Raw genomic sequence first — 25,737 nt, forward strand, 5'->3', positions numbered from 1 at the left:
GGCCTCCTTCAGTCTATATTAAAATAGCACCTCAATAGGACCCTCCTTAACCACCCTACTTAAGAGTGTAACTCCTCCCGGGCAGTGGTGGCCCGTACCTTTAATCCCAGCACTGGGAGGCTAAGGCAGGCAGATCACTGTGAGTTCAAGGCCAGCATGGTCTACAAAGTGAGTCCAGGACAGCCAAGGCTACACAGAGGAACCCTGTCTTGGAAAACCAAATAAATAAATACTGTGACTCTTCCCACTCACTCCCAATGCCCCATGTTTCCTATGTCATTGTTTAACTACAAAGTGTTTTACTCGTTCCATAGTTATTTTGCTTCTTAGCCCTGGCTATTGAGCCTAGGGCTGCTGGCAGGCTGGGCCAGCATGCTCCCACTGAGAAAAACCCCTTGTATTACTTACTGGTTTACTGTCTGTCTCCCCACAACTGGAATAACAACTCCATCAAAGCAATAATGTGGCTCCAAAAATGAAAAAGAAAGCTCAGAGTGTACAAGTAAGTGGAGATCTCAAAGAAGTACTGCTAAATAAAAATACTGATAAAACTGGACATGGGGATATGCACCTATAACCCTAGCCCCTGAGGAAACTGATTACGAGAAGGGAAGGTTTGGTGCTAAGCCGGGTTATAGACCTTGTCCCCAAACTGAAAAGAACAAACAAAATACTGACAGAAGACAACAACAAAAACATCTAACCATGTGTGTTCTCTAGAGAGCAGAACTGAATGAATGAATGAATGAATATGTAATCTAGGTTGGCCTGGAACTTACTATATAGCTGAGGATGATAGAGTAATTTGCCAGGAGTGTGGAACCATGAACTACTATGTCATAGAGACACTCGAGCAACCCTTTGGAGAGGCCAGTGTGGGAAGGAACTGAGGCCACCTGCAGATACCCAGCATCTGCTTGCCAGACAAATGAGCCAGCCGTCGGAGAAGTATATTTTCCGTCCTGGCAAGTCTCCGGGTATCTATAGTCCCAGGCAACTGCATGAGATCCCTCATCCACAGAGATAATAATTGTTTATTGTTTTAAGACACTAAGTTTTATGGTAATTTGTCACTGAATAGCAGATAACCAATATACAATCACACAGGCTTAAAATAAATGTATACGTTGGGTGTACATTGTAAGCCCTTCATAATAGGTGTTAGCGTTGTTGTGTGATGCATGAATGTCTGTCTTCACCAGATTACTGCTCGTGCCTCCTCCCTGGCCCCTCTGCCTCTCTTCAGCTCTCTCAGCCCCTTAGGACAGGCCTGAGCATCTGTAGAACTGAAGTCCAACAGATAGCTCTTGAGTTGAGCCAATCAAATCCAAGAGTAAATTTTGACCATTTGTCACTACAGGGATAACATCCCACTTGCAGTTTTCACCTGCTCTTGTGTAGTTGCAGTTGATGACTTAGAAGCCTAAAGTTGCCCCTCCTCACAACTACCACCGCCATCCTGATCCGCCCAGCCTCATCGGTGCTTGTTATCACTGTAGGCTGCCCTTGAACTCAGATCTTCCTGCCTCTGCTTCCGGGGTGCTAGGATTACACTACTTACTATTTACAGCACTACACCTGGAATGTCTGCCCTAGAGATGCCAGTGTGTAATGTAAAGACAAGGAAGACAAAGAAGTTGAAGAGGTCAAGAGTTGACTAATTAAAAGAATGAAAAGGAAGAGGGCATTGAGTAAGTAGAAGCCTAGTAAGAGGCAAAGATGGCGGCTGTAAATGAATGTAAACTGAGGACTGGGGCTCAGTAAGATAGCATGTGCCTAGCATGGGAATAGCTCTGGGTTTGATCATCAGCTGGGGAGTTTGGGGGAGGGGGCTGGCGAATGGAAGGGGCAGAGGGAGGGAGAGACAAAAAGAGGGAGAATATGAACAAACATGAGAATATATGAAAATACAACCTGGAGCACAGCCAGGGAAACCCCATGCAGATAGCTCAGGATGTCTATGGGTTTGAGGCCCACATATAATGCCCCCCAATTTTTATTTTTTTATTTTTTGGTTTTTTGAGACAGGGTTTCTCTGTGTAGCCTTGACTGTCCTGGACTGGCCTCGAACTCACAGCGATCCATCTGCCTCTGCCTCCCAAGTACTGGGATCAAAGGTGTGCAGCACCACAGCCCGACCTCCAAAATTGTTTGTTAATGATGACAATGTGATTATTAATGATTGCTGCCTCCAAAGCCTTGTTTGTTCACTTTGATAATGTGTTCCATATTTATACCACAGAGGATTAAAAATACAACTAATCCAAACCTCATTCCTCCTGATATCCTGTGTTCTTTGGATGTCAAGGACAACAGACCATTACTTTATTTGGTAACATTCAGGAAAGCTTTAAAAAAAAAAAAAAAAAAAAAAAAAATATATATATATATATATATATATATATATATATATATATATATATATATATATATATATATTGGTTTTTCGAGACAGGGTTTCTCTATGTATCCTAGGCTGTCCTGGACTCACTTTTGTAGACCAGGCTGGCCTCGAACTCACAGTGATCCGCCTGCCTCTGCCTCCCGAGTGCTGGGATTAAAGGCGTGCGCCACCACGCCCGGTTAAAAAAAATATATTTTATTTAATTGTAATTTATGTGCATTGGTGTGAGGGTGTCACATCTTGGAGTTACAAGAGAGAGTTGTGAGCTGCCATGTGGTTGCTGAGAATTGAACTCAGGTCCTTTGGAAGAGCAGGCAGTACTGAGCCATCTCTCCAGCCCCAGCTTTTTTTTTCTTTTTAATTGAGATAGGGCCTACTCATATTGGTCTGCTTGGCTTCAAACTACTATGTAGCCAAGGATTGATCTTCAAATCCTGATCCTTCCAAGTGCTGAGATTACAAGCAAGTACCACTATGCACAGCCGCAGACGCCTTGTTGTTGTTATTTGTTTGTTTGTTTTTGTTTTTTGAGACAGGGTTTCTCTGTGTAGCCTTGGCTGTGGACCAGGCTGGCCTTGAACCCACACTGATCTGCCTGCCTCTGCCTCCTAAGTACTGGGACTGCGGGTGTGCGCCACAATGCCCAGCTGCCCAGGAAGCCTTTTAAATTCTAGCAATTTTATGTAAGGGTTTCGACTGTTCTTTGTGGGCCTGGCATTCACAGTTGCTGTTGTGAGAAAAAAACTTGTGAGATAAGTCAAATTTACAACAAGATGATCACATGAACAGGTGTCCTGGTTTGTATTCTGTTACTGTGACAAAACACTGAGAAAAAGTAGATTAGGGAGGAAAGGGCTTATTTGGCTTGTAGTTTCAGGGTGCAGTCCATCAGGCGGAAACTCAAGCAGGGATTGAAACAGATCCATACAAGAAAGCCCCTTAATGGCATAGCATCCGGCTTTTTTTTTTTTAATTTTTAAAATAATTTCTTTAATTTTATTTTATGTGTGAGGGTGTCAGATCACCTGCAACTGCTGGGAATTAAACCAGGAAGAGCAGGCAGTGCTCTTAACCACTGAGCCATCTCTCCAGCCCCATTTAGCTTTCTTATATAATCTAGGCACACTTGCCTTGGGATGGTGTTGCCCATTTCTGGTTGGACCGTCCCACATTATCAAAACTCAAGACAATTCCCAACAGACAAAGCCACAGGCCAATCTGGGCAATTCTTCCCAAGTGACTCTTGGGTGTGTCAAATTGACAATTAAAAGAAAAAAAAAATAACCAGGACAACAAAGGACACTGTCAGTGGTCATTTTGCTTGGGAGGGGGATACTATGATGTCATGGATTTCTGCAATGGTTCACAAACATTTATAAAGGAAACATGAATAATAATAATTTAACTCTCAATCAGAAATACTTGTTGAGAGTCCCTATCAGACTAAGGGAAGCTGAGCAGCAAGGACTCTCAGAGGAGAAAAGCTGCAAAGATCCTGAAACCAACAGCTGCCTGCAAGAAGCAGAAACCAGCTGAGCTGCCTGGAAGAGGTTTAGACCACACGAGGCACCTGGAAAGGATACCCTCCAACTTGTTGGGCAGATGTTCCAGGTTCCTAGCTTTTCTGAGTCTGATAGGGACTCTCAGCTTTACTTGTTTACTCTGGCAGGGAGGGGCCTAATGAATCTCCTAAATTTCAGGGACTTCCTGAAGCTATTTTGAGTTATCTTCCTGCAGGATATAATGCTTCAATCCTCAGAGATAACTGTTACTCAACAAGTATTTCTGGCCAGGCGTGGTGGCGCATGTCTTTAGTCCCAGCTCTTGGGAGGCAGAGGCAGGTGCATCGCTGTGAGTTCAAGGCCATCCTGGTCTACAAAGTGAGTCAAGGCTACACTGAGAAACCCTGCCTCAAAAAACCAAAACTAAAAACAAAAACAAAACTAACCAAGTATTTCTGATTAATACTCATGGTTCACCAGGTTGGACTTTGGTGGTGGTGTCTGTACTCGGTCTGCTGTGAGCTCCCTGCCAGGGATGAGTTGACATGTCTCTTCCTTCCAGGAAAAGCTGTGCCACACACCAGGTACCTACTGCCATTATAATTATCACCGCGTTGTAGGAGAAGAAGCTGAGGCTGAGGTCCAGTAAGGGACCCTTGCAACCCTGTGCTATCTTCCTTGCTCTCATTTCCTGACAGGGACTCAAGAGGAAAGTAGGATGGGATGCGTTAGATAAAGCTCTTCCTCCTTCCTTCCTCATTCTGACTAATTCAGTTTTGTCAGTTTGTTACAAACTTGATCTGGAGAGGGAAGTAGTAGGCTTTGCTGGTTCTGTGGAGTAAACTACAGATTGGCCAGTTCTGGTCTCACAGCCCTATAACCACAGCTACTTGTGGCTAAAACACAGCAGGAGGATCACAAATTCAAAGCCTGCCTTGACTGCGGAGTGGGTTTGAGGCCAGCCTGGGAAACTTAGGGGAGATCTTGTCTCAAAATAAAGTTAAGGAGGAGAGGGTTCACACTGGAGCTCAGTGGGAGAACACTATCTAAATGCACAAATTTTAGGTTCAGTCTCCACTACCACAAATGTAAAAGCAGACATTAAGTTTATCTTCTTTGTAGAAATAAACAGTAAAAAGTAGGTCTTGAGTGACTAATAGGACTTAGGTAAATCTGCAATTGTTTGGGGGGAATTTATTTACAAGCTTTGTAACAGTTTTTGTCAATGCTATATGGGTATTAAAATTAAGTGAGCAAAAAAGAGTGGCAGTGAGATTTGTGCTAAACAAAAATGAACATGCATTTTCCATACCAAATTTTCTGTGTCTGCTCCCGCTGAGTTTGAATATAGCTATGGACTAAAACTCCCTGCCAGACACACCAACGAAACCAGTGGTTTTCCTCAGTTTGAGCCTGAGCTCTCGCTGCCTACTCAGAATATCTCACCTATGTGGAATTCCATGTGCTTTTCCTTCTACCTTCCTTCATTAAACAGAAGGCTTTCAAGGTTTGTCCATCATAACTCGGGTGTCAGTATGTCCTCATATCCTTTCATAGCTAGATTAGTCACTGTGTTTCTTTTTTTTTTTATTATACGAGACAGGGTCTCTCTGTGTAGCCTTGGCTGTCCTGGACTCACTTTGTAGACCAGGCTGGCCTCGAACTCACAGAGATCTACCTGCCTCTGCCTCCTGAGTGCTGGCATTAAAGGCGTGCACCACCACGCCTGGCTGTCACTGTTTCTTTACTGCACACACACAGAACTTATCTGTTCTACTTACAGACGACTACAGCGCATCTGCCTTTTGCCTGCTGTAGAAGGTCCACCCTTAACCTGAGTACACTTTTATCTCCTACTTTTCTTCTGCATCTATATCCAGGAGTGCAATCTCTGGGTCACACAGCAGTCTGTGTAACGGTGTGTGGAGGTCAGGAGACAGCTTCAGGAGTCAGTTCTCTAATTCCCTCAACGTGGATTTCAGGATCAACTCAGGCTCTCAGGCTTGAGCAGCAAGCGGTTTTCCTGCCTGAGCCACCTCACCAGCCCCTTGCTTAAATTTTCCAGGGCTCATCACACTGAGACAGTGGTTTGAGCGTTCCCATCACCAACGGGTGAGAGTTTCAACTTCTCCACACCTTTAATAATGGCTGTTACTTTCAGCCGTGATTGTGTCGTGCTGTTTGGCTTTGGAGGTAGAATCTGTGTGGCCCCAGGCTGGCACCAAACTGGACATCCACCTACCTAAGTCCTCTGAGAGCTGGGAATACAGATTTGTGCTATACCTTGCTTGATGGTTGTCCTGTTATTAAAGCCATTGTATTGGGTATAAAGTGACACAGCAAATAGTCTTTTGGCAAAGGAAAATGAAAATGTTACTACTAACCTGGGTATTCAGCAAAAAAAAATGTAAGATACAAGTTCACTTTATTTTTGGCTTTTCAAGACAGAGTTTCTCTGTGTAGCTCTGGCTTTCCTAGAACTCACTCTGTAGACCAGGTTGGCCTGGAATTCAGAGATACGCCTGCCTCTGTCTCCCAAGTGCTGGGACTAAAGTCGTGTGCTACTACCACTCGGCTTTGACAAGTGTTCCTAACTGCTGAGCTATCTCTCCAGCTCCTCTATTAAAAGTTTTAGGAAAGGTTCCACAGAGAACAGCAGACGAGGTCTCCTGAACCTCTTTCCCACACACTCTTCAGGAAGTCTCTACAGCTTCCAGGTGAGGCCACCTCATTCCTCTGGTTGACTGCGCTCTGAACGCCCACGGTTCTCATGGTCATCTCCGTGACAGTAAGGAAGTCAGACTTACTTTCACGTTTGGCTTTTGAAATCCCTCTCAGTTTATTCTACACCTATATTTCATGCCAGGTACAATGCCAGCTTGGGGCAGGGGAGGATGTTAAGTTCTGGACCTTCAAGAATGAACATTTTGATCTTTAAAAGGGGAGAGAGACGAAATTAATTCTGGGGAAGTGCATGTGTCCATATAAAATTTATCTGTTATAACAAAAATTCAGATTACCCCTAAATAGGTAATAAAGAATTTTTTAAACCCACTTTTTTTTTCTTTCAGAGCTGAGGACCGGACCCAGGGCCTTGCGCTTGCTAGACAAGTGCTCTACCACCGAGCTAAATCCCCAACCTAAACTCACTTTTCTTAAACTTGTTCTCACCTGAGGATGGTTGTACCCGTTTCTCCTTTTAGGATCTCCTTCTCCACACCTGTCGGCACTGACCTCTGCTTGCCATCAGCAATTGTGGAAAGGAAAACAGAAAGCTCCTGGGAGGAAAACGAGTTTGTAATGGTGAAATTCTGCAATGTATTGAAGACTGAGTGTTCCACGCCAATGGCCAGGGAAGTGAAAGATACTTAGAAATTAAGCCGAGCGGGAAGCAGAGGCAGGCAGATCGCTGTGAGTTTGAGGCCAGCCTGGTCTACAAAGTTAGTCCAGGACAGCCAAAACTACACAGAAAAACCCTGTCTTGAAAAAACCAAACCAAACCAAAAAGATACTTAGAAATCCAAAAGCTTGGGGGAGCAGAACGTTTTATTAGGCTGTGAGTCAGTGGAGGACAATTGTTTTCTCTCATCACCAGAAGCCATTGAGTTTGGAATATCATCTCATGACTATAAAATAAGGATGCAGAGTATAAGAAAGGACATAGTAGGTATGAATTATAATTGGGACAATTTGACAGGAAAGAAAACTGATATTCGATATTCTAGCAGATTGAGGGGTCTTTTTTGTCAGAACTTTTCATCTCTCCAGAGAAATGTTCAGGATAACAGAAAGACTGAACACGATGTAGGGGAAGAGTTCTTTAAAGTTAACGGAATCTCCTTCACCCCAAAACCTGAAACGAAATGCAATTTTATGTGTGACTGGGGATAGGGTTGGGACTTAAGAGCTTTATTTTCCAAGAGATCAAGATCCAGAAATTAGTAACCACCACCAAAGATGAGTTGAGAGCGACCCACAGAAGGGCTAAGCTTAAGAGACGAAATGGAGAACCAGCACAATGGCCGCCAAACGCCCGAACGACTGAAACCCCTCCCAGAGAGATCTCAAGACGCGATAATGATGCTTCAGATCTGGAGCCGGAGCCATCGAGATCAAGTATAAATTTAGTGGCAAGTTCCGCCAATACCCCGTCGATGCCATTGACCCTCACCCAGGAATCAGAGCTTGAATTAAACACCCTGTCAATGTTGAATGCCGACCACAGGGCAAAGTTTCATCCAGCACCGGGGAGCTACCTCATTCCGGGACTATGGGAAGTCCTACCAGTAGCTGGAGTCCCAACCCAACTACCGCCGAGGATGGAGCACCCGTTCTTAAGCTTCACTCTCTCAAGGAAAGACCGGCAACAGCACTGGAGATGTTGGCGTTGCTTAGCCAATGTTGCACCTTACTCATCGGTGTGGTGATGGGGTCATCAGAGAAGGTTCGGAGTAGCTCCTGAGGTCAAGGGTCGATGTAAGACAGTTATGATCACGTTTGGCAAAACGGACCACGGCGCCGGCGCCACCGCCGCCTTGAGTATGTATCAGCCCAGTGCTGCAATAGACTGGATAAACACCCAATCCTGGCCTGGACATGTCATCACTGGACTCCTTGCCACCAGGCAAGGAGTTAAGAGATCAGATCCCCGAAGACACTGGGTCCGTGGTTTGAGTACATGGGTGCAATCCGCCACCCTGAAGTTATCAAACTATGCCCCAATATCCTTTCCAAACTTGGCATCAGCAGCTCTCTATTGGAGCAAACGTGAGAGCACAAGCATGACGGCATTCAGGGCTCATTCATCCAGGGGCTACTCTAACCCAACCTCTCCTCCGAAGAGCACAGCTGCGGGCAATTGTACGATCTGGGATGGACGGGAAATGAGCTCTGGTATCAAGAACATACTCAAGCTTGCTGGCGTTGCCGGTTTCCACAATGATAGATAGATAGATAGATAGATAGATGGATGGATGAGAGAGACGAAATGGGAAAGCCGCCTACCGTTCTAAGGAGACGCTATGAAGAGATGGAAAAGTTTGCAATTGCGTCATCGTCTCATTAAAATAGGTTGTAAAGGCAGAGCTAGAAACCGGGGAAGCGTGTGCAAACACGCCGCTGAGAAGGCAGCCTGAGGATGCAGGCAGAACCAGCGGAAAAGGGGCCCTCGCTCCTCAGGAGAGGCTGAGGCCCTAAGCGTCGCTTCGGTGCCTGTTTCTGCTCAATATGATGGCCCTGTGGTGGTCCCGAGGGCTAGACGTCCCTGGCACCATTTAACAAGATCCAGCTCAGCGGACGGGGGTGGGGGGTGGGGCGGAGGGAAGAAGAGGGAGAGAGAGGAGAGGAGAGAGGGAGATCTTAACACAAAACAGTCTTCAACGCCTGGGGGGGGGGGGTTTATCAGCGAGTCAGCTCGGGGATAAGAGTCCGGACAAGCTCAACTTGGAAGCATCCGCAGTTGCACCGCTTGGGATGCTGCTCCAACACTCTACCACCTGTCGTCGCCTCTGAGTTCATCTCGCCCCGTGTCGCCATCTCCTTTCCCCGCACAGAGCCCATCCAACGAGAACCCATCCGTGCACCAACTGCAGGGTTCTCCGGGAGGGAGGCCAAAGGCGAGCGACGCCAGGCCGAGGGCCCACAGCTCCAGAGCAACGGGAGGCGCACGGCCGCCCTGCCCTAGCGGCGGATCCGGCCGTGCCAGGGGACGCAGGCTCCGGGCCGACTCCGCCCCTTCCTGAGATCCCGCGGGAACAGTCGGAGCCCGGCTACCCGACACTCGGTGCAAGCCAGAGCACGAGTCGTAACGGCAACCGACAGCGGTTTGACCTTGAAGGTCTGGCACCGCCCCCTCTCCCCGGTAGTCCCGGCCACCACGCACGCCACCCCCGCGGAGCCCGGCGGCCGCCCGGAGCCGGTCCCTGTCCTCCAGGCGCTTCTCTCCACAGCCAATGGAAGAACGAAGTGGTCCCGGCCAATGGCCGCCGCCAAAGTAGCCAGAGCGGTGGAGCCTATCAAAGTTCAGCTTTACGTTTCTCCCGCCCCCGAAACGCCAGGGGCGGGCCGATCGGCTAAATCCGCCAATCAAGGGCCAATAAACAAGAAGCTTCCAAGATCAAAGGGGAAGGGGTGGGACCTACGAGGGGAATGACAAGCCTTTCGGCGAATACCAACGGATACGATTTCTCTCCGTAAAAAAGGGGCGGGGATACGTTAAAGTCTGCGCCAATGGCTGTCTGGGGGGCGTGTCCGCGGGGCCAAGCGGGAGCCGGAGGCCCCGGGCTCTCTGGGCCGCGCCTGAGGCGGACGCAACGGGGCCGGGGGGCGGCGGCAGTAGTGGCGGCGGCGCGGCTGGGCGCCGCGGCTGGCCCGAGTGGATGGAGTTGGAGGGTCGGAGTGCAGGCGGTGTGGCGGGAGGACCAGCTGCTGGGCCCGGGCGGAGCCCCGGGGAGTCGGCGCTGCTGGACGGGTGGCTGCAGCGGGGCGTGGGCCGGGGGGCCGGCGGCGGGGAGGCGGGGGCCTGTCAGCCCCCTGTACGGCAGGATCCGGAGTCGGGCCCGGAATACGAGGCGCTGCCGGCTGGAGCCACTGTCACCACGCACATGGTGGCGGGCGCCGTGGCAGGGATCCTGGAGCATTGCGTGATGTACCCAGTCGACTGCGTCAAGGTGAGACCTGGACCGGGCTGCTAACCCGACCTGGGGCTGACCCGACCCTGAGCCTGGTTTAGAGCCAGAACCACGATTAAGACCCAGAGCTGAGGGGTTCCTTCCTGCCTCCTACCTCTACGCGCGATTTGAACCAATATTCCGTGCAAGCAAAGTCCTGCCTGGGAGATGAGCTCAGTCAAGAACCAGCACTTATTTCTAACGGTCAGTGAGATCTGAATCGAGACTCGGAGCAAAAATCTTGTCAGCCAAAGACCTGATTCCCCACCTGGGATTGGGGTGGGATGGGGGATCCCGAAGCTCAGGTAAGTCTACAACTCGAGTAAGGTAAAGCCAGCTGGCGTGAAATCAGACCGTGAACTCGATCTGATAGCTTGCCTTGAGATGTGCTTTGGTCGGTACTTTTACAATCTCCTTGCTGCGTCTTCCCTTAAGTGAAGGGGGGCGGGGGAAGGGGGGCGGCGAGGCAGAAACCGGAATCTGGGATCGCTCGGCTAGATTAAAAAGTACGTGTTAAATCTTAACCCGTGAGTGGTTGAAAATCATTGTGCAGTCAAAAGTGAGAGTTCCAGACTGCACTGGATATAGGAAAAGGCATGTTAAGGAAAAGCTTTCGGTTTCTCTGTGAGGCAAGACTGATAGCCCATCTATTTCCTGAACGTAAAAATTGAGCTGGGATTGAGACTCGGAGCGCTGCAGCCTCTATAGGACCAGTCGAGGTGAAACTGATCGTCTCTTCTCTCCCTCTCTTCGGGCATCTGACTTTGACAAAAAGGGTGAAACAGCTGGGTATTAGAAAGTAGATATGTGGTAAATAAAATGAGATTTATCAGGGTGTGATCAGTGTTGGACATACAGTCATATCCACAACCAAGCAGAATGGTTAGTAGCCAGACATCAGATCCTGGGAAGAAGCCTGGGTGAAGATAGGAAGAGGTGATTTTTTTCCCTTGCTATTCTTGTACTTTAGGAGCCGCGCCAACTACTGAAGGTGAAGCCTAAACCGAAGGGGAAGTGAGCTGAAGGGGTTGCTGAAATAACTGATGAGAAAGAGCTGTGCTTTCTTTACACTAATTATATAGGCAGTGTCCTGTCAGTTCTTTGATGTATGTTTCCTCCGATTAGGATAGCATCGACTTTAGCCTTACAACAATCAGTTTCTTCTGCTTGCCTCTGATTTCAGCACTGTTTAAATTTTCGTTAGTAAAGTGGGTGAGGAACCCGGACAGTGCTCTTGGAGCTTTGTGAATGACACTGAGTTGTGGTGAGAAAATGGAGAAAGTGCTCACGGAGCTTTTATGAATGACATTGAGTTGGCCAGTGTTTCAGCACACCACGGGATAACACCTCGCAAGAGCTGTGCCCACTGACAAATGGTTACTTGCACCTGAGTGAGGTGAACATTAGCATTTTAAATGTCCTTGTCAAAGGAAGAATTAGACTTTGGACTGGAGGTAAGGCCCTAGTGTTCTTTAGGTAGCAGCTTTTTCAAGACAGCTTGCTGTGTCTTCCCTAAAAAGAAACAATAAAGGCCGTGTGAGAGAAATCACTAAGGAATTGTAAAATAGATATGTAGAAATAACAGTGATTTAGACATTTGTGCAATAGACTGTAGGTTGGATGTCTTGAGTTAGTGAGTGCTACATATCCAGAAGCTGAGACAGTGTAGCCACAGAGCAGCCTCTTTCTCACTTAGCGCTGAGTACAGCAGGGGGCCCGGAGGGGGTGGGGGGCACTGTGCGGAAGACAGGCCAGAGAACGCAGAGAGTTCGGTGGGCTAGAAAATGCACTGTGATAATCGGATCAATGTCAAAATGTTACTCCTGGGATTGGGCCTGTGGATCACACATCTGCAATGCCAGTGTTAGGGAAGTAGGGACAGGCAGCTCCTTGGAGCTCACCAGCTAGCCAGTGCAACCAAATCCTCGAGTTCCCGGTTGTAAGAGACCCTGGAGCAAACGGGTGGCACCGAAAGGAAAGAAGAACAATGTTACCACTACCTCTCAGTTTGGCCATTGTATTGTTACAAAATAATGAGAGGCTTCCCCTTACTTTATGATGCTGCTTTGGCTTTAAATGTTATTTATTTATTGGTTTTTCAAGACAGAGTTTTTCTGTATAGCCTTGGCTGTCCTGGACTCTATTTGTAGATCAGGCTGGCCTTGAACTCACAGCCATCCACCTGCCTCTGTCTCCTTGAGTGCTGGGATTACAGGCATGTGCCACCATGCCCACCTGGCTTTAAACGTTTTTATAAGTCACCTCTAGAGCCAGGCAGAGGTGGCACACACACAGCTTTAATCCTACCACTCGGACTCAGGAGGCAGAGACTGGCAGATCTCTGTGAATTTGAGGCCAGCCTGGTCTACAGAGCTAGTTCCAGGGCAGCCAGAGCTACACAGAGAAACCCTGTCTCTAAACGCGCGGACACACACACACACACACACACACACACACACACACACACACACACACACACAAAGAAATACCTCTAGCATATCTTTAGTGAGGGCAAATCTTTGTCCCATGACCAGAATCAACTAAGATTATACAGAAACACAGAATACCCAGAATCTAATATGCCACATCAGAATGGGCCACACTGCCTGCTATCTGTGAGGGACCGAATAGCTACCCTGTTTCCTTCTAAGGCTTGTAAACTGAGGGAGCACATGAGAGGGGAGTTCTAAAGGCTGGTTGCATAACCAGAGTGTTATTGGGGTAAGCTGTTTCCAGCCTTCCGAGGTTAACTAGTGTGAAAAATAGCTCCCCATCACCTGTGTACATCTTGGGATTTGTATTTTTAAAGAAGTTCACTGTACAGCATTGCAGTCTTGCCTCTAAACTCTACACTAAAGAATTGGTTATTTGATTTGAAGGACAAATGCCTAATAGTCTTCCAAAATGTGAAAGTCTATCTTAGAAGAATCCTTTCTCCTTGCTGTTAATGCTGGGAATGAATGAGACGGTGCCTGGTACGAGCTTATGCCCCAACATTATGTTTTTGTGCAGGCATGATTGTGTCTCAGATCCCTTCTAGAAAGGCTTCCCAGGTCATTTGTCCCCTGGCAGCTCCGCTTCTTTCCCGTGGATGGTGGAGAGGAAGAGCAGACTACAGACAGACTCTAGGACTAGAAACAGGTCTCAGTGTTGGAGCCTAAAGGGACACCACAGTGTTTGCAAAGGAATGCTGACGTTGCCTCTTGGCATGCTGGCCTTTGTATCCCTGGCCACTTATCAGGGTCAAGTTGACTTAAAATATCCTTGGAAAGGACCATGGGAAGTCAACATAGCCTTGCTAAGCCATGGTTATCAAGCCAGCGATTTCCATGATCGTAATAGGGAGGTTGGGAATCCAGATAAATCAGTTTCCTTTTCTAGGCCGCAGTCTTGGGGCTGCCCTCCCCGCCATGCAGGGGACCGTCGGGGGCTCTGCAGTGGTGAAGAAGTAGCACATAGTACTTTGCAGACTTGAGATGTACAGGGTCACCTCTGTGTGCCCACCAGTGAAAGGATAGAAATGTAGCCTCTGACTTACATTCCTCACGCCTCATAATGCTAATTAGGCAACTGGTCAATGCCAGCTGTTCTTCCATTCAGCGCAGTGTGAAGTGCTTCACACCGCTGTCATTTTTCCATAGATGAAGAAAGGCTTGGAGAGCAGGTAGGTAACTTGTCAAAGGTCACAGAGCCTAAGTGGCCAAGTCCTGATTTGAATTCAGTCTGTGACTCATCAACCTTCCTGATAGCTCCCCAAAAGCAGGTTTCAAGAACCAAGCAAAAAGAATTACAATAAAGCTCATCTGTGAATGTGTACTTTAGAGTGACAGTTGGATGTGCAGTATAAACCACTCTAGAATAGCAAGCCTCATAGTAAACTCACTCACATGCGCTAGCATTAGAGATAAAGCTGACTCTGGCCAGCCACTGGCTAATTACCCATGTGAAGTGATGTATACCATGCGGCCATGACCTGTCAATTCTTGGATATAAACAAATATATTTTAGAATCATGTTTTAATAATTAAAACCCATATATTTGTGGTACTTTATAAATTACAGTTTCTACATGCCTTATTTCTTTTAATCACATAGCTTGGCAATTTTCTTTTTCTATGAGCACTTTTTAGATCATTTCACGTGTATGAGTGTTTTACTTGCATATATGTCTGAGCACATATGAGCGCCTGGTGCCCATGGAGATGAGAAGGGCATTGGATTCCCTGGCAGTAGAGTCATGGATGGTTGTGAGCTGTGCGGGGAGTTGAGCCTATTACCTCTGCAAGAACTGGTGCTAGTAACTGCTGGGCCATCTTTCCAGTCCTTCATGATGACAGTCACGGTGACAGAAGTTGAGTGACAGCCCCAACACTAAGCGTGTCTGGCAAAGCTGGCACCAAAGCATCGAACCCTTCCACATTTTTTGTTTGTTTTCATGGTTTTTGTTTTTTGTTTTGTTTTTTTTTTTAGATAAGGTTTCTCTGTGTAGCCTAGGCTGTCCTGAAACTCACTCTGTAGACCAGGCTGGCCCTGAACTTAGAGATATCCTGCCTCTGCCTCCTGAGTGCTGGAATTAAGGTGTGCATCATCACAGTCTGGCTTACTTAGCTTTTCTTCAATGCTAGGTAGTGCTGTTTGCTTCTGTTTTTTCATACTACAGCTCTTAATATGTTCTTAGAGTCCTCACCATTCTGCAGAAAGATTTGTTTGCTCACAAATGTGGGCATCCATATTCACTTTTGCATGTGGACTATTTTGTGTCTGGGTCCTGTGCTGTCTGCACAGGATACACTGTCACTGATTTAAATATGCTTGTAAGATGTTAAGAGTGACTTCTGCAGAGCCCAGTTTCCTCATGGGGATGGAGAGTTCTCTGAGGCCAGAGTCTTTCTTTGAGACCTGCTAACTGTGCCCTTGACCCCAGCAGAGAATTGCAGATGGTGATTCCTCTTGTAGAAGACCAGGTTTAGACAGACTAAGGAATGTGTGGTGTTAAGCCACCAGGTCCAGATTAAATCACACCCTTTACATAAAGCTCACGTTGTATTTGGGTGTTTCTGAGAACTGGAAACTGAATGTCCATTGTGATGAGGTGATATGTGATATTTCTGATTGAAGTCCAGTAATTAACATTAGAAGCATGCAGTGTTTTGTTAGTAGCAGGCAGGAGAAAATAACTCCAGAGGAATGTAGATTGCTTGCGGCTAACCAGGACCTGTTAATCTGGTTAGTCTCTCTTGCATGCTCTTGAGAAAAGGCCTTATTCTTGGAGCCTAGCTGGCTAGCTTAAATAAGGCAGATTCAGGCTTTTAAATCTAAACTGAATCTAGTGACTGGAACAAAGCAGGAGTTTAAACTGTCGCTGGGTATCAGTTGCCTCTTTTGACTCGCCAGTGCCTGTTCTTGTTATGTTCTGAACTGGTGTGGACAGACCTGACAGAACACCCGTTCTTTCCCGCAGGTCCCTGTGACTAGTAGTCAGGCGTCACTGCCAGGCTCCATGCTGCCTTAGCTTTGAAGTACTTCAGGAGACTAAGACACACTCCAGAGAGGCCTGATGAGATGGATCTCCAGTGGTTTTGTTTTTTGTTTTTGTTTTGTTTTGTTTTGTTTTTTTGAGACAGGGTCTCTCTGTATAGCCTTGGCTGTCCTGAACTCACTTTTGTGAGTCCTCAGACTCACAGCAATCCACCTGCCTCTGCCTCCCAAGTGCTGGGATTAATCCAGTGTTCTTTTGAAGATTTGTTTTTACTTTTTAAATCGTATATAATAAGTGTTTGTGCAAGGGAGTGGGAGGGGCAGGTGTGTACACATGGAGTCCAGGAGAAGGCACTGGATCCCCTGGGGCTGGACTTACAGTTAGGAACACCCAATATGAGTGCTGGGAACCGAAGTTGGGTTCTCTGGAAGAGCAGTATACATTTGTAACCACTGAGTCATCTCTCCAGCCCTCTGTCTCTTTTTTAAAAAATATTTTTTGCATGTTTCCTTCTATAGCATACCTATGGAGGTCAGAGGACCACTTGTTGGAATCCCGTCTTTCCTTCCACCAAGGCTCAAACTCAGGCTGTCGGGCTTGGTGGCAAGCGACTTTACTCACTTAGACTTCTAACTGGCTTGGATTCCCAAATTTCAGTAAAACTTTGTAGATTTTTTTTTTAAAGACAGTTTTTTTTTTCTTTATAGCTGTGGCTGTCCTGGAATTCACTATGTAGACCAAGTTGGCCTAGAACTTATGAGCTCACCTGCCTCTGCCTTCCGAGTGCTGGGTAAAGGTGTGCGCCACCATAGCCCAGCTTCCTTTGTGGATATTCTACAAGTGTCTCCTACGCACACACACTTTCATTCCAGCCGTTGGATCTTTAAGGATTGTATTTCCCAGAAACTGGTTTATTTGCCAGGCCATTTTGAGGATCCAGTCAATTTACATGAGAAGTCTGAATGGTCCTTCAGGTGTTTTTTTTTTTTTTTAAATTATTTTTTATTTTATGTGCATTGCTGTTTTGCCTGCATGTATGTCTATGTGAGGGTGTCAAATCAATTGGAGCTGGATTATAGACAGTTAAGAGCTGCCATGTGGGTGCTGGGAATTGAACCTGGGTCCTTTGGAAGAGTAGCTAGTGCTCTTAACCACTGAGCCATCTCTCCAGCCTGGTCCCTCAGTTTTAAGGATTAGTTTGGTTCTGCCATCTCCACAGTGTAGGAGCCAAACTTGTTTCCCAGGAACAGCATCTGTTGGGAATGCCATTTCTATCAAGACTCTAAATGTAGACCTAGTTGCCAAAGCCAAAAAGTCTAAAAAGATATCAAAAGGTGAGCCAGCCTCCCATTAGTCAGGGTATCCTGTGGTCAGGGAGCAGGTCCAGGCCTTCTCTTTAGAAAAAGGGCACCCAAGTATGTTGTAGACAATCAATATTTGAATGTAAAGGTTTACATTATGTGTATGTGCCTGGCGGAGGGGGATGCATGTGAGTACAAATGACCACAGAGGCCAGAAACGAGTGTTAGGTCCCCTGGAGCTGGAATTACAGGTGACTGCGAGCCACCCAGCGTGAGAGTGGAGCTCAGGCCCTCTGCAAGAGCAGCACATGCTCCTCACTGCCGCACTGTCTCTCCAGCCCTCATCTCTAAACTTACGCTGAGTGTGTTAGTGTGAAAAAGCCACTTTGTGGGTCTTGTGCTTGATATTTTTTGCTGGGGCAGTGGGTCATTTTGGAGTTGCAGGATGTTGCCAGGAGGCAGTGTTCTCAGGGGATGTGATGGTGTTCTACTTTTGGCTGTGGATGACTAGGAAAAAAGGTCCAAGGCTTGGAAAGATGAGTCATAGATTTGGGAAGAAGTAAAAGCTGGATGCCAAGTCTCCCTCCCACAGGCCTGCCCAGCGCCCAGGGCCTGCACCATGGGGAGGACGAGAGGTTGGAGCCACTGACTTTACCTTTTTTGCTGTAATTTCAGACCCGGATGCAGAGTCTACAGCCTGACCCAGCCGCCCGCTACCGAAACGTGTTGGAGGCCCTCTGGAGAATTATAAGAACAGAGGGCCTATGGAGGCCCATGCGGGGGCTGAATGTCACAGCAACAGGCGCGGGGCCTGCCCACGCCCTCTATTTTGCCTGCTACGAAAAGTTAAAAAAGACATTGAGTGATGTAATCCACCCAGGGGGCAATAGCCATATTGCCAATGGTATTGAGCCTTCCTGTGCTGGTCCCCCACTTCCCCAACTCTCTGGGCTTTGCTGCTGTCAGTGCTCCCCAGTCTCAGCATGGTTTCAAGCTGCAGCTTTGGGCTGGGGTAGGCCAGATTATAGGGGAGGGACTTCCAAACCTGATGTGCTCGGACAGCGGGCTGCTTCAACTCCACTCCTCCTTTGGGGCACCTCAACCAAGGTCACAGTATCCTCCCTTACCTACCAGCTTGACTTTCCTCTCATCTCCCTGGCATCAGCTTCTAATGCCTGGTAATGTGGAGACACACTGAACTAGCCCCACTATGTATTTCTTGGTAGTTGGGTGGTGTCTTGCTTCTCAGGGCAGGCTTGGAAGTGACCCATCCACTCCAGGAAGACACTGATGGAGCCCCAGCTTTTCACCTCAGCCTTGACAAGTGAATGGGGGTGGGGTCGTGGGGCTGTTTGGAGACTGGGGGTGTTTTAGAGATTGGGTGGAAATGAAGGAAGAAATAGCAACACAAGGTCCCAAGAGTGAGAGCCAGGAGTGGAGAGTGGGTTATAGTGGCTGGGGACTGAAAGGGAAGGCCTGGATGGGTGGCGTGCAGGCAGTAGGAGAAGAAGCAGATGAGATTGTGAGGCTCTGGCTGCCAGGCTCCCGGTCTCCCTGCACCAGTGGCCATTGCTGTGCCTGCAGAAGTGTATCTGCTTCCTGCCAGAGCACAACCACATGTTTTAGAATCCTTTACTGAAGATACCTGGCCTATTTTCTTTGTCCCCTTTGGGCCTTCCCGTCAGATGTACCATGTGCAGTGATGGCCTTTTTGAGTTAGGGCGGTGTCTTTCTTTCTGGGAGCAGGAGCTCAGGAGCCGCGGGGTTCTGAAACCACCTCTTGGGCTGACTCTGACGTTGCTTTTCTCACTGTTGTCACAGCCACTCGCCTTTACCTGGGGCCTCAGTGAATTGCTCACCCTCTTGGCCTTACATGTGGCAGTTGTTTTCTCATTTGCAGGTGCAGCCGGATGTGTGGCAACATTACTTCATGATGCAGCCATGAATCCAGCAGAAGGTAAAGGTTCTTTAACCCATCCTTGCAAAGAAAACCAAATCCTCTTACTTATCGTGGTGTACCACTAGGTGGCGCTCCCTCCGCATGGTTGGTACCTGAGAGGCATCTCCCTTGGTGAGGCGGTGTAGTCTGGGATTGAATTCCTCTTTGAGGTTTTCCTGAAAAAAGTGATGGCGCTGTTGGCTTACTCCTGCGTTTTCCTAGAAGTCCACTTGGTAGTACATTCGATGTCTCTGATTTGTATCAAATTATTTCATATTTCTTAAAAGAAAAAATATTTTAACATTTTAAAACTTAAAGAACACTTATTGGAACAAAAGTGAAACATTAGATTGAATAATTGAACAGTTTCTTTGCTACTAGGGTAGTAGCTTTTTAGGTGGAGGGAAATTCTCCAGAAGCCATCTGTGAGAATTGAGGTGATCGGCCAAAGATGAGGGGCTAACATAATTGCCATGTTCCTTCAGTTTCGTGCCTGGCAAGGCTATGGGGTGTGAAGGGCACAAAACCCAAACCATGGTGTCTGCCTGATGCAACAGGAGATAGAGACTGAAGCTAGCACTTTTTGAATAAAAATTGTAGTTTTGTCGAGCGTGGTGGCACACGCTTGTAATTCCACTTGGGGAGGCAGGCAGATCTCTGTGAGTTCAAGGCCAGCCTGATCTACAAAGTGAGTTCAGGACAGCCAAGGCTACACAGAGAAACCCTGTCTCGAAAAACCAAACCAAAACGACAACAACAAAAATTGTAGTTTCTTCTTGGTTGCATTGTCTTTTTCCTCCCTTCTCAATTTTTAAAAAAGTTTATCTATTTTATGTATATGAGTGCTCTTTTTTCATGGACATCAGAAGAGAGAACCAGATTCCATTACAGATGGTTGTGAGCTGGAAATTGAACTCAGGACCTCTAGAAAAATCGCCAGGGCTCTTAACCACTGAGCCCTCTCTCCAGTCCCCTCCCTGCTCAACTTTGAGTTCCCAAGGAGTGGGATTGCTAGGACTCTGTCCAGTACTGTGTTGACTGCCACTGCGCCATCCGTCCATTGTTGGAAAAGGTTGAAGTAATAATAAAAGGTCTACATACACTGGGTATTAGCTACCTGTTTTAAAGAAATTCTACTGGGAATGGGCTCATTTAAAAAATTTTTTAATTAACCCTTTGCCCAGTCTTCCCCTAAAATAAGAGAAACGCAAACCTTTGGGAAATGTTCTCATCTTTTTTTCCTCTTCCTGTTTCCTGGGCTGATCTGCTGACATGGAACCCTGAATCGGGACTGTCGCGGGCTCGCTGCTGTCCCCACTTCCCTCCTCTCCCTTCTGCTGGCTCCCAGTGGTCAAGCAGAGGATGCAGATGTACAACTCGCCGTATCACCGGGTGACGGACTGTGTGCGGGCAGTGTGGCAGAACGAAGGGGCCGGGGCCTTCTACCGCAGCTACACCACCCAGCTGACCATGAACGTTCCCTTCCAAGCCATCCACTTCATGACCTATGAGTTTCTGCAGGAGCACTTTAACCCCCAGAGACGGTACAACCCCAGCTCCCATGTGCTTTGCGGAGCCTGTGCAGGGGCCGTAGCTGCCGCCGCCACAACCCCACTGGACGTTTGCAAAACACTGCTCAACACCCAGGAATCCCTGGCTTTGAACTCAAACATTACAGGACACATCACAGGCATGGCCAGTGCCTTCAGGACGGTGTATCAAGTAGGCGGGATGACTGCCTACTTCCGAGGGGTGCAGGCCAGAGTAATTTACCAGATCCCCTCCACAGCCATCGCGTGGTCTGTGTATGAATTCTTCAAATACCTGATCACGAAGCGGCAAGAGGAGTGGAGGGCAGGCAAGTGAAGGGACGCTGAGTGCACCAGGGTCTGACAGCACTGCTGCATCCTGCCCCCTCCAGCACATTCTCTGTTTCCTGGCACCTTCCGGTCTCCAGTGGAGTTGGAAGGGATGGAGAGAGCTTCTCCAGGCTCTAGTTGGCTAATGCTAGTTCCAGCCAACCTCCGCTATCATCGTCTCTCCTCCTGGGCCGTCAGCAAGTTCAGCAAAGCCCGCTGCAGTACCTCTGACCAGCTCCATCCTGGGCCTGGCGACCTGCTCTAGACCGGTGCAGAGAAATAAGCAGCACATTCCCCTGGTTCCTAATTAAAAAGAAAAAGTCTTCAAATGTTGTGTTGGGTTTATCTCGCCTGAAGGGGCATGCAGTGCTGCCCACTATTTCTGACCTGACTTGAAGCGTGAATCAAAGGATGGGTTGAGTATGTCTGTAGTTTCGCATCTGCTGACTTGAGATGATTTAAGAGGTTTTGACCCTGTGTCCCTTGTCTAAGTCGTGGGCTACAAGGGGTCTCCCTGGTGTCAGGAACACTGGGCCTTTTCCGGCCCCTCCCTCAGTAGGTGCACCTCATCCATGTAGTGCCTTTTCCTTTAACCTCCGGTGGGGCACAGAGCTGATGCTCCCTTGGTCCGGGTCTAGTTCTACTTGAGCAGTGAACATTTACGTGTGTTTCCTAATGCAGTTGCAGAATTAAAATTATTCATTGAAGTTGCGCATCCCAAAGATTGTGTAACAAGACTTCATTTGACTTCTGATTTTTTTAGTGTTTATTTTGTGATACTGGAGAGCAAGCACAGGGCCTCATGAATGCCAGGCGTGTGTTTTACCCTTGAGAACCATTGCCAGCCTGTTTGACTGCTTTACAGGGTACTTGAGCATACGTGATCTCATGTAGGTGTGACAAAGTAATGAAGTAGGCAGTGCACTGTCCCCTGTCTGACTGACAGTAGCTTAGGGAGGCTGCTGCAGCTCACCCAAGGCCTCACGGTAAGTGCAGAACAGGCTTTGACATGGATCTTTTATCCCGTGAGTGAATCTAATTGCAGATAGGAAGTGAGTTGAGAAGCATGGGGCTCTAGCTGTCCGTGTGGATGCTCTCTGGAGACCTGGGGCCGGCCTCTCACTGGGTTGCCTGGGTCAGTTCCAAGAAAGCTTTGGTACATACGAGTAGTCCACACACCCCGCCATCTTTCCTTCACCGCCCAGTAGCGGCTGAGTATTTCTCAGGCATCCATGCCTGGGGTTGGAGATGTGATGATAAAGAAAACAGCCTGAACAGCCAAGGAGCTTCTTGTCAGGAGAAAGATACACGTAGACAACTAGAAGACAAGTGACAAGAGAGGAGAATACTCCTAGAGCATGTAAGAACCGTCGTCTAGCCAGGTGACACGAGGGCAGATGAGCTAAATGCGGAGAGGGGGAGGGGAGTCCTCGAGTGGGAAGCTTGGCGGAGGGATAGCAGTAGTGGGCAGGACTGAAAGTGGGGAAGGGTGCAGCTCAGGGGGCTCAGAGTTTATCCTACGGCGAAGCAAAGCATTACAGGCTTAAAATGAGGCGGCCATGACCACACTCACCATTTAAACAGATTACTTGGGCTCCTGGAGAAGGATTAAGGGGGACAAGACAGGACAGGCAAGCAGACCATGTAGAAAGCTGTTACAGTGACAGCTGCACGGTGGTCCACACCAGGACCGATGAGGCTGGAGCCGTGCGTGGGTTATAGGAGCAAGAGGATTTAGTTACAGGCGAAGTCTTGTCGTCCTTCCATCTGACAGCTCGTCAAGCATGGGTGGAGAATTGTGTGTGAATGCTCTTGAAAACAACTGTCAAGCAAACAGCAGGGGCCTCTATTCTCTGCTTAAGCAAGCTGCTGCCTCTCTGGTGTAGGGAGGGGAAGGAGAGATGTCTGTGGTGCTGAGTGGCAGCCACCGGCACTAGGGTTACCTCTGGAGGTGGCTGCTGAGATGCTGTTGCTGCAGAGGTCATGCCAGGTGGGTTACAAGGAACAACAGGAGTAATAGCTGCTTCCCAACACAGAGCAAGCCACAAAAACATAGGACTTGGTGCCGCAGTCAGCTTTATGGAAATATATTGTTGGCACAACATCAGATGTGCATTCAACACAGTAACGAGACTCAGCTTTCAGGAAGGGGATAAGGGGTAATTTCTGAAGAAATGGTGGCCCCTATAGATTCCCTGGCTCGAATGCTGTTCACAAATTACAAAATTGTGTAGAAATTACAAAGTGACCTTCCAACTTCCAGTTGTGCTCTGGCTACTAGAGGATGGTTCATTTGGCATTTGGGTGAGGCAGTGGGTTCTGGGGGCTGTCAGAAAACATTGTAGGAGGTCAGTTAACAGAGAAAAGGGTGACTAGCAAATAAAATTAGTTCTGTAAAAGCAAAATCATGCTAAATTTGTAGAATTCAGAGAACATCAAAAAGAAAATGCCTCTGATCCTAGAGAATGTAGCTTTGTGGTTGTTGCTGATGCTGATTAGTTTTTGCTGTCCTGGCAACAACCTAATGCATCATTCATGCTAGGCAAGTGCTCTACTGCTGAGCTACATCCCCAACTCTTGGTTTTTTGAGCTAGGTCTCACTTTGTAGCCCAGGCTGGCCTCAAACTCAGCCTCCCCAGTGCTCAGAATACAGATATGTCCCACCAAGCTAGACTAGCAGGTGATGCTTTGTTGTCATTTTTCAATGTGTAAATTTGTATTTGTGTGTGTGGTGCTGGGGTTTACCCAGGCCCTTGTGCATCCTAAGCAAACCTACCACTGAAGGACACCCACAAGTATTTTTTTATTTATTTTCAAAAGTGAGATTTTGCTGTAATCTACTCTTTTTTTGTTTTTTGTTTCTCTCTCTCTCTCTCTCTCTCTTGTTTGTTTTTTAAGACAGAGTTTCTCTTTGTAGCCTTGGCTATCCTGGAACTCACCTCTGTAGACCAGGCTGGCCTCGAACTCAGAGATCCGCCTGCCTCTGCCTCCCAAGTGCTGGGATTAAAGATGTGCACCACCACCATCCGGCTGTCATTAGCTTATTTTATATAGTAAATATAGCATCCATTTTTGCACACCATTAAATTTCCTTCTGCCACCACAATGTAAATGGCCACACAGCACTCTGCTGTATAGATATACAAGTCCAATCTGTCCTCTGGTGTGCGTTTGTCGGAAACATAGCAGCAGCAGCAGTCAGACTCTGAGTGAGCGAGGGAGAGCAGCAGATGGATACAAGAAGAGTGGAATGGCTCTTGCCTAGGTTCTGCCAGGGCCCGTGGTGGAGGGGAGGAGGCTGGACAATAAGAACGTCAGGGCTAGGAGGGTCCTTAGAGCTTGCTTTGCATCTCTCCAGAGCCTTACTGGACTCTGGTGTCTTTGTCAGGCTGCCCCACCCCTGCTCCTGGGTTTGGCCTCTTGCTGTGTGAGACCCTCAGTAGCGCTGCTCTGAAGCTCCTTCTAATAGAAAGTCTGTGGTCTCCAGCTTCCACCCAGGGATCCTGTCACTTCCCTGTTACTGTTGACTTTGGAATAAAAACCAAATTCTTCATCATGGCCAGTAGGATTTTATATAATTTGGCTCAGCGCCTCTAACGCCACCCTGCCTCCAGAAGGTGAGGCATTAACACAGACTGCTGTTTTTTGTTGTTGTTGTTGTTGTTGTTGTTATTTTTTTGTTTTCAAAATCTGAAGTGTTCCTTCCGGGTTCACAGTGATTACTTTAAAAGGCTTGATGGGCTGGAAGTAATCCCAGCACTCAGGAGGCAGAGGCAGGTGGATTGCTGTGAGTTCAAGGCCAGCCTGGTCTACAAAGTCCAGAGTTCAGGACAGCCAGGGCTACACAGAGAAACCCTGTCTCAAAACAAACAAACAAACAAATAGAGGCTTGATGGGCAATCTGTCTACACTGTCAGAAATACCACACAGCAGTTGTTGAGACTGAGTATGCAAATTTCCACCTCTGATGGCTCCTTCTGCCTGCTGGGGCAGCGCAGAAGCACATTAATCCTTTTCCTCTCTGACAGCCCTTCAGAAATATTGAGATAGCTGTCATGTCATCCAGTGAGGGTTGGAGCACAGAGCCTGGAAGCCAGAGACTGGACTTGGCAGCTAATAGCTATCAATCAGGGAGGGACTTGACTGAAGAAAGGTATGAGCCCACATACAAGGCAACCTTGAGACGGGAACTCTAGCTGAGGGAGCCTAGGGTCTCAGGGTTAAGGTTAGACAGGTGACCAGGTTTTTTTGTACTCTTGACTGAGGGTGTCTGGCATAGACAGGTCTCAGGACAGTGTCATTCTCATATGACTTTCTGCACCCAGACTTAGACCTACTTGACTGTGGGATAATTGTGGGCAGACACCAAAATTTGTGAGAGGAAATACTGCTGCTGCCCTAAGGATGGGCCATTTCCCCTTGGAGCCAAGTACTGAGCAGGTGAAGGCACAGCTGCAGCAGCAGGTGCGAGGCTTGTGCCGTGGTCAGTGCTGTGTGCCACTGTGTGGTCATGTGAGGCCATGGTTATTCAAACACTTAGAAAACGATGCGGCTGCAGCAGAAGTATAAACACCTAAGTGAAGGG

At 47.7% G+C, this 25,737-nt stretch overlaps 1 protein-coding gene across 2 annotated transcripts; it reads left to right on the plus strand.

Moving 5' to 3' along the window:
* The first annotated feature begins 10,141 nt into the window (after window positions 1–10,141).
* SLC25A28 (solute carrier family 25 member 28) lies at window positions 10,142–21,481 on the plus strand. 2 transcript variants are annotated; one of them, XM_084800321.1, is made up of 4 exons: window positions 10,142–10,574; window positions 18,030–18,258; window positions 19,255–19,311; window positions 20,642–21,481. In XM_084800321.1, the coding sequence occupies exons 1-4, from the start codon at window positions 10,284–10,286 to the stop codon at window positions 21,157–21,159; spliced, it is 1,095 nt and encodes a 364-aa protein (XP_084656447.1). In that variant the 5' UTR covers window positions 10,142–10,283; the 3' UTR covers window positions 21,160–21,481. The 2 variants fall into 2 exon arrangements, with proteins under 2 accessions (XP_084656447.1, XP_084656448.1); XM_084800322.1 differs by lacking the exons at window positions 10,142–10,574; window positions 18,030–18,258 and adding an exon at window positions 18,265–18,532.
* The last annotated feature ends 4,256 nt before the right edge of the window (window positions 21,482–25,737 follow it).

The sequence above is a fragment of the Acomys minous genome (genome assembly GCF_964271855.1).
Source record: "Acomys minous genome assembly, chromosome: 2".
Classification (NCBI taxonomy): domain Eukaryota; kingdom Metazoa; phylum Chordata; class Mammalia; order Rodentia; family Muridae; genus Acomys; species Acomys minous.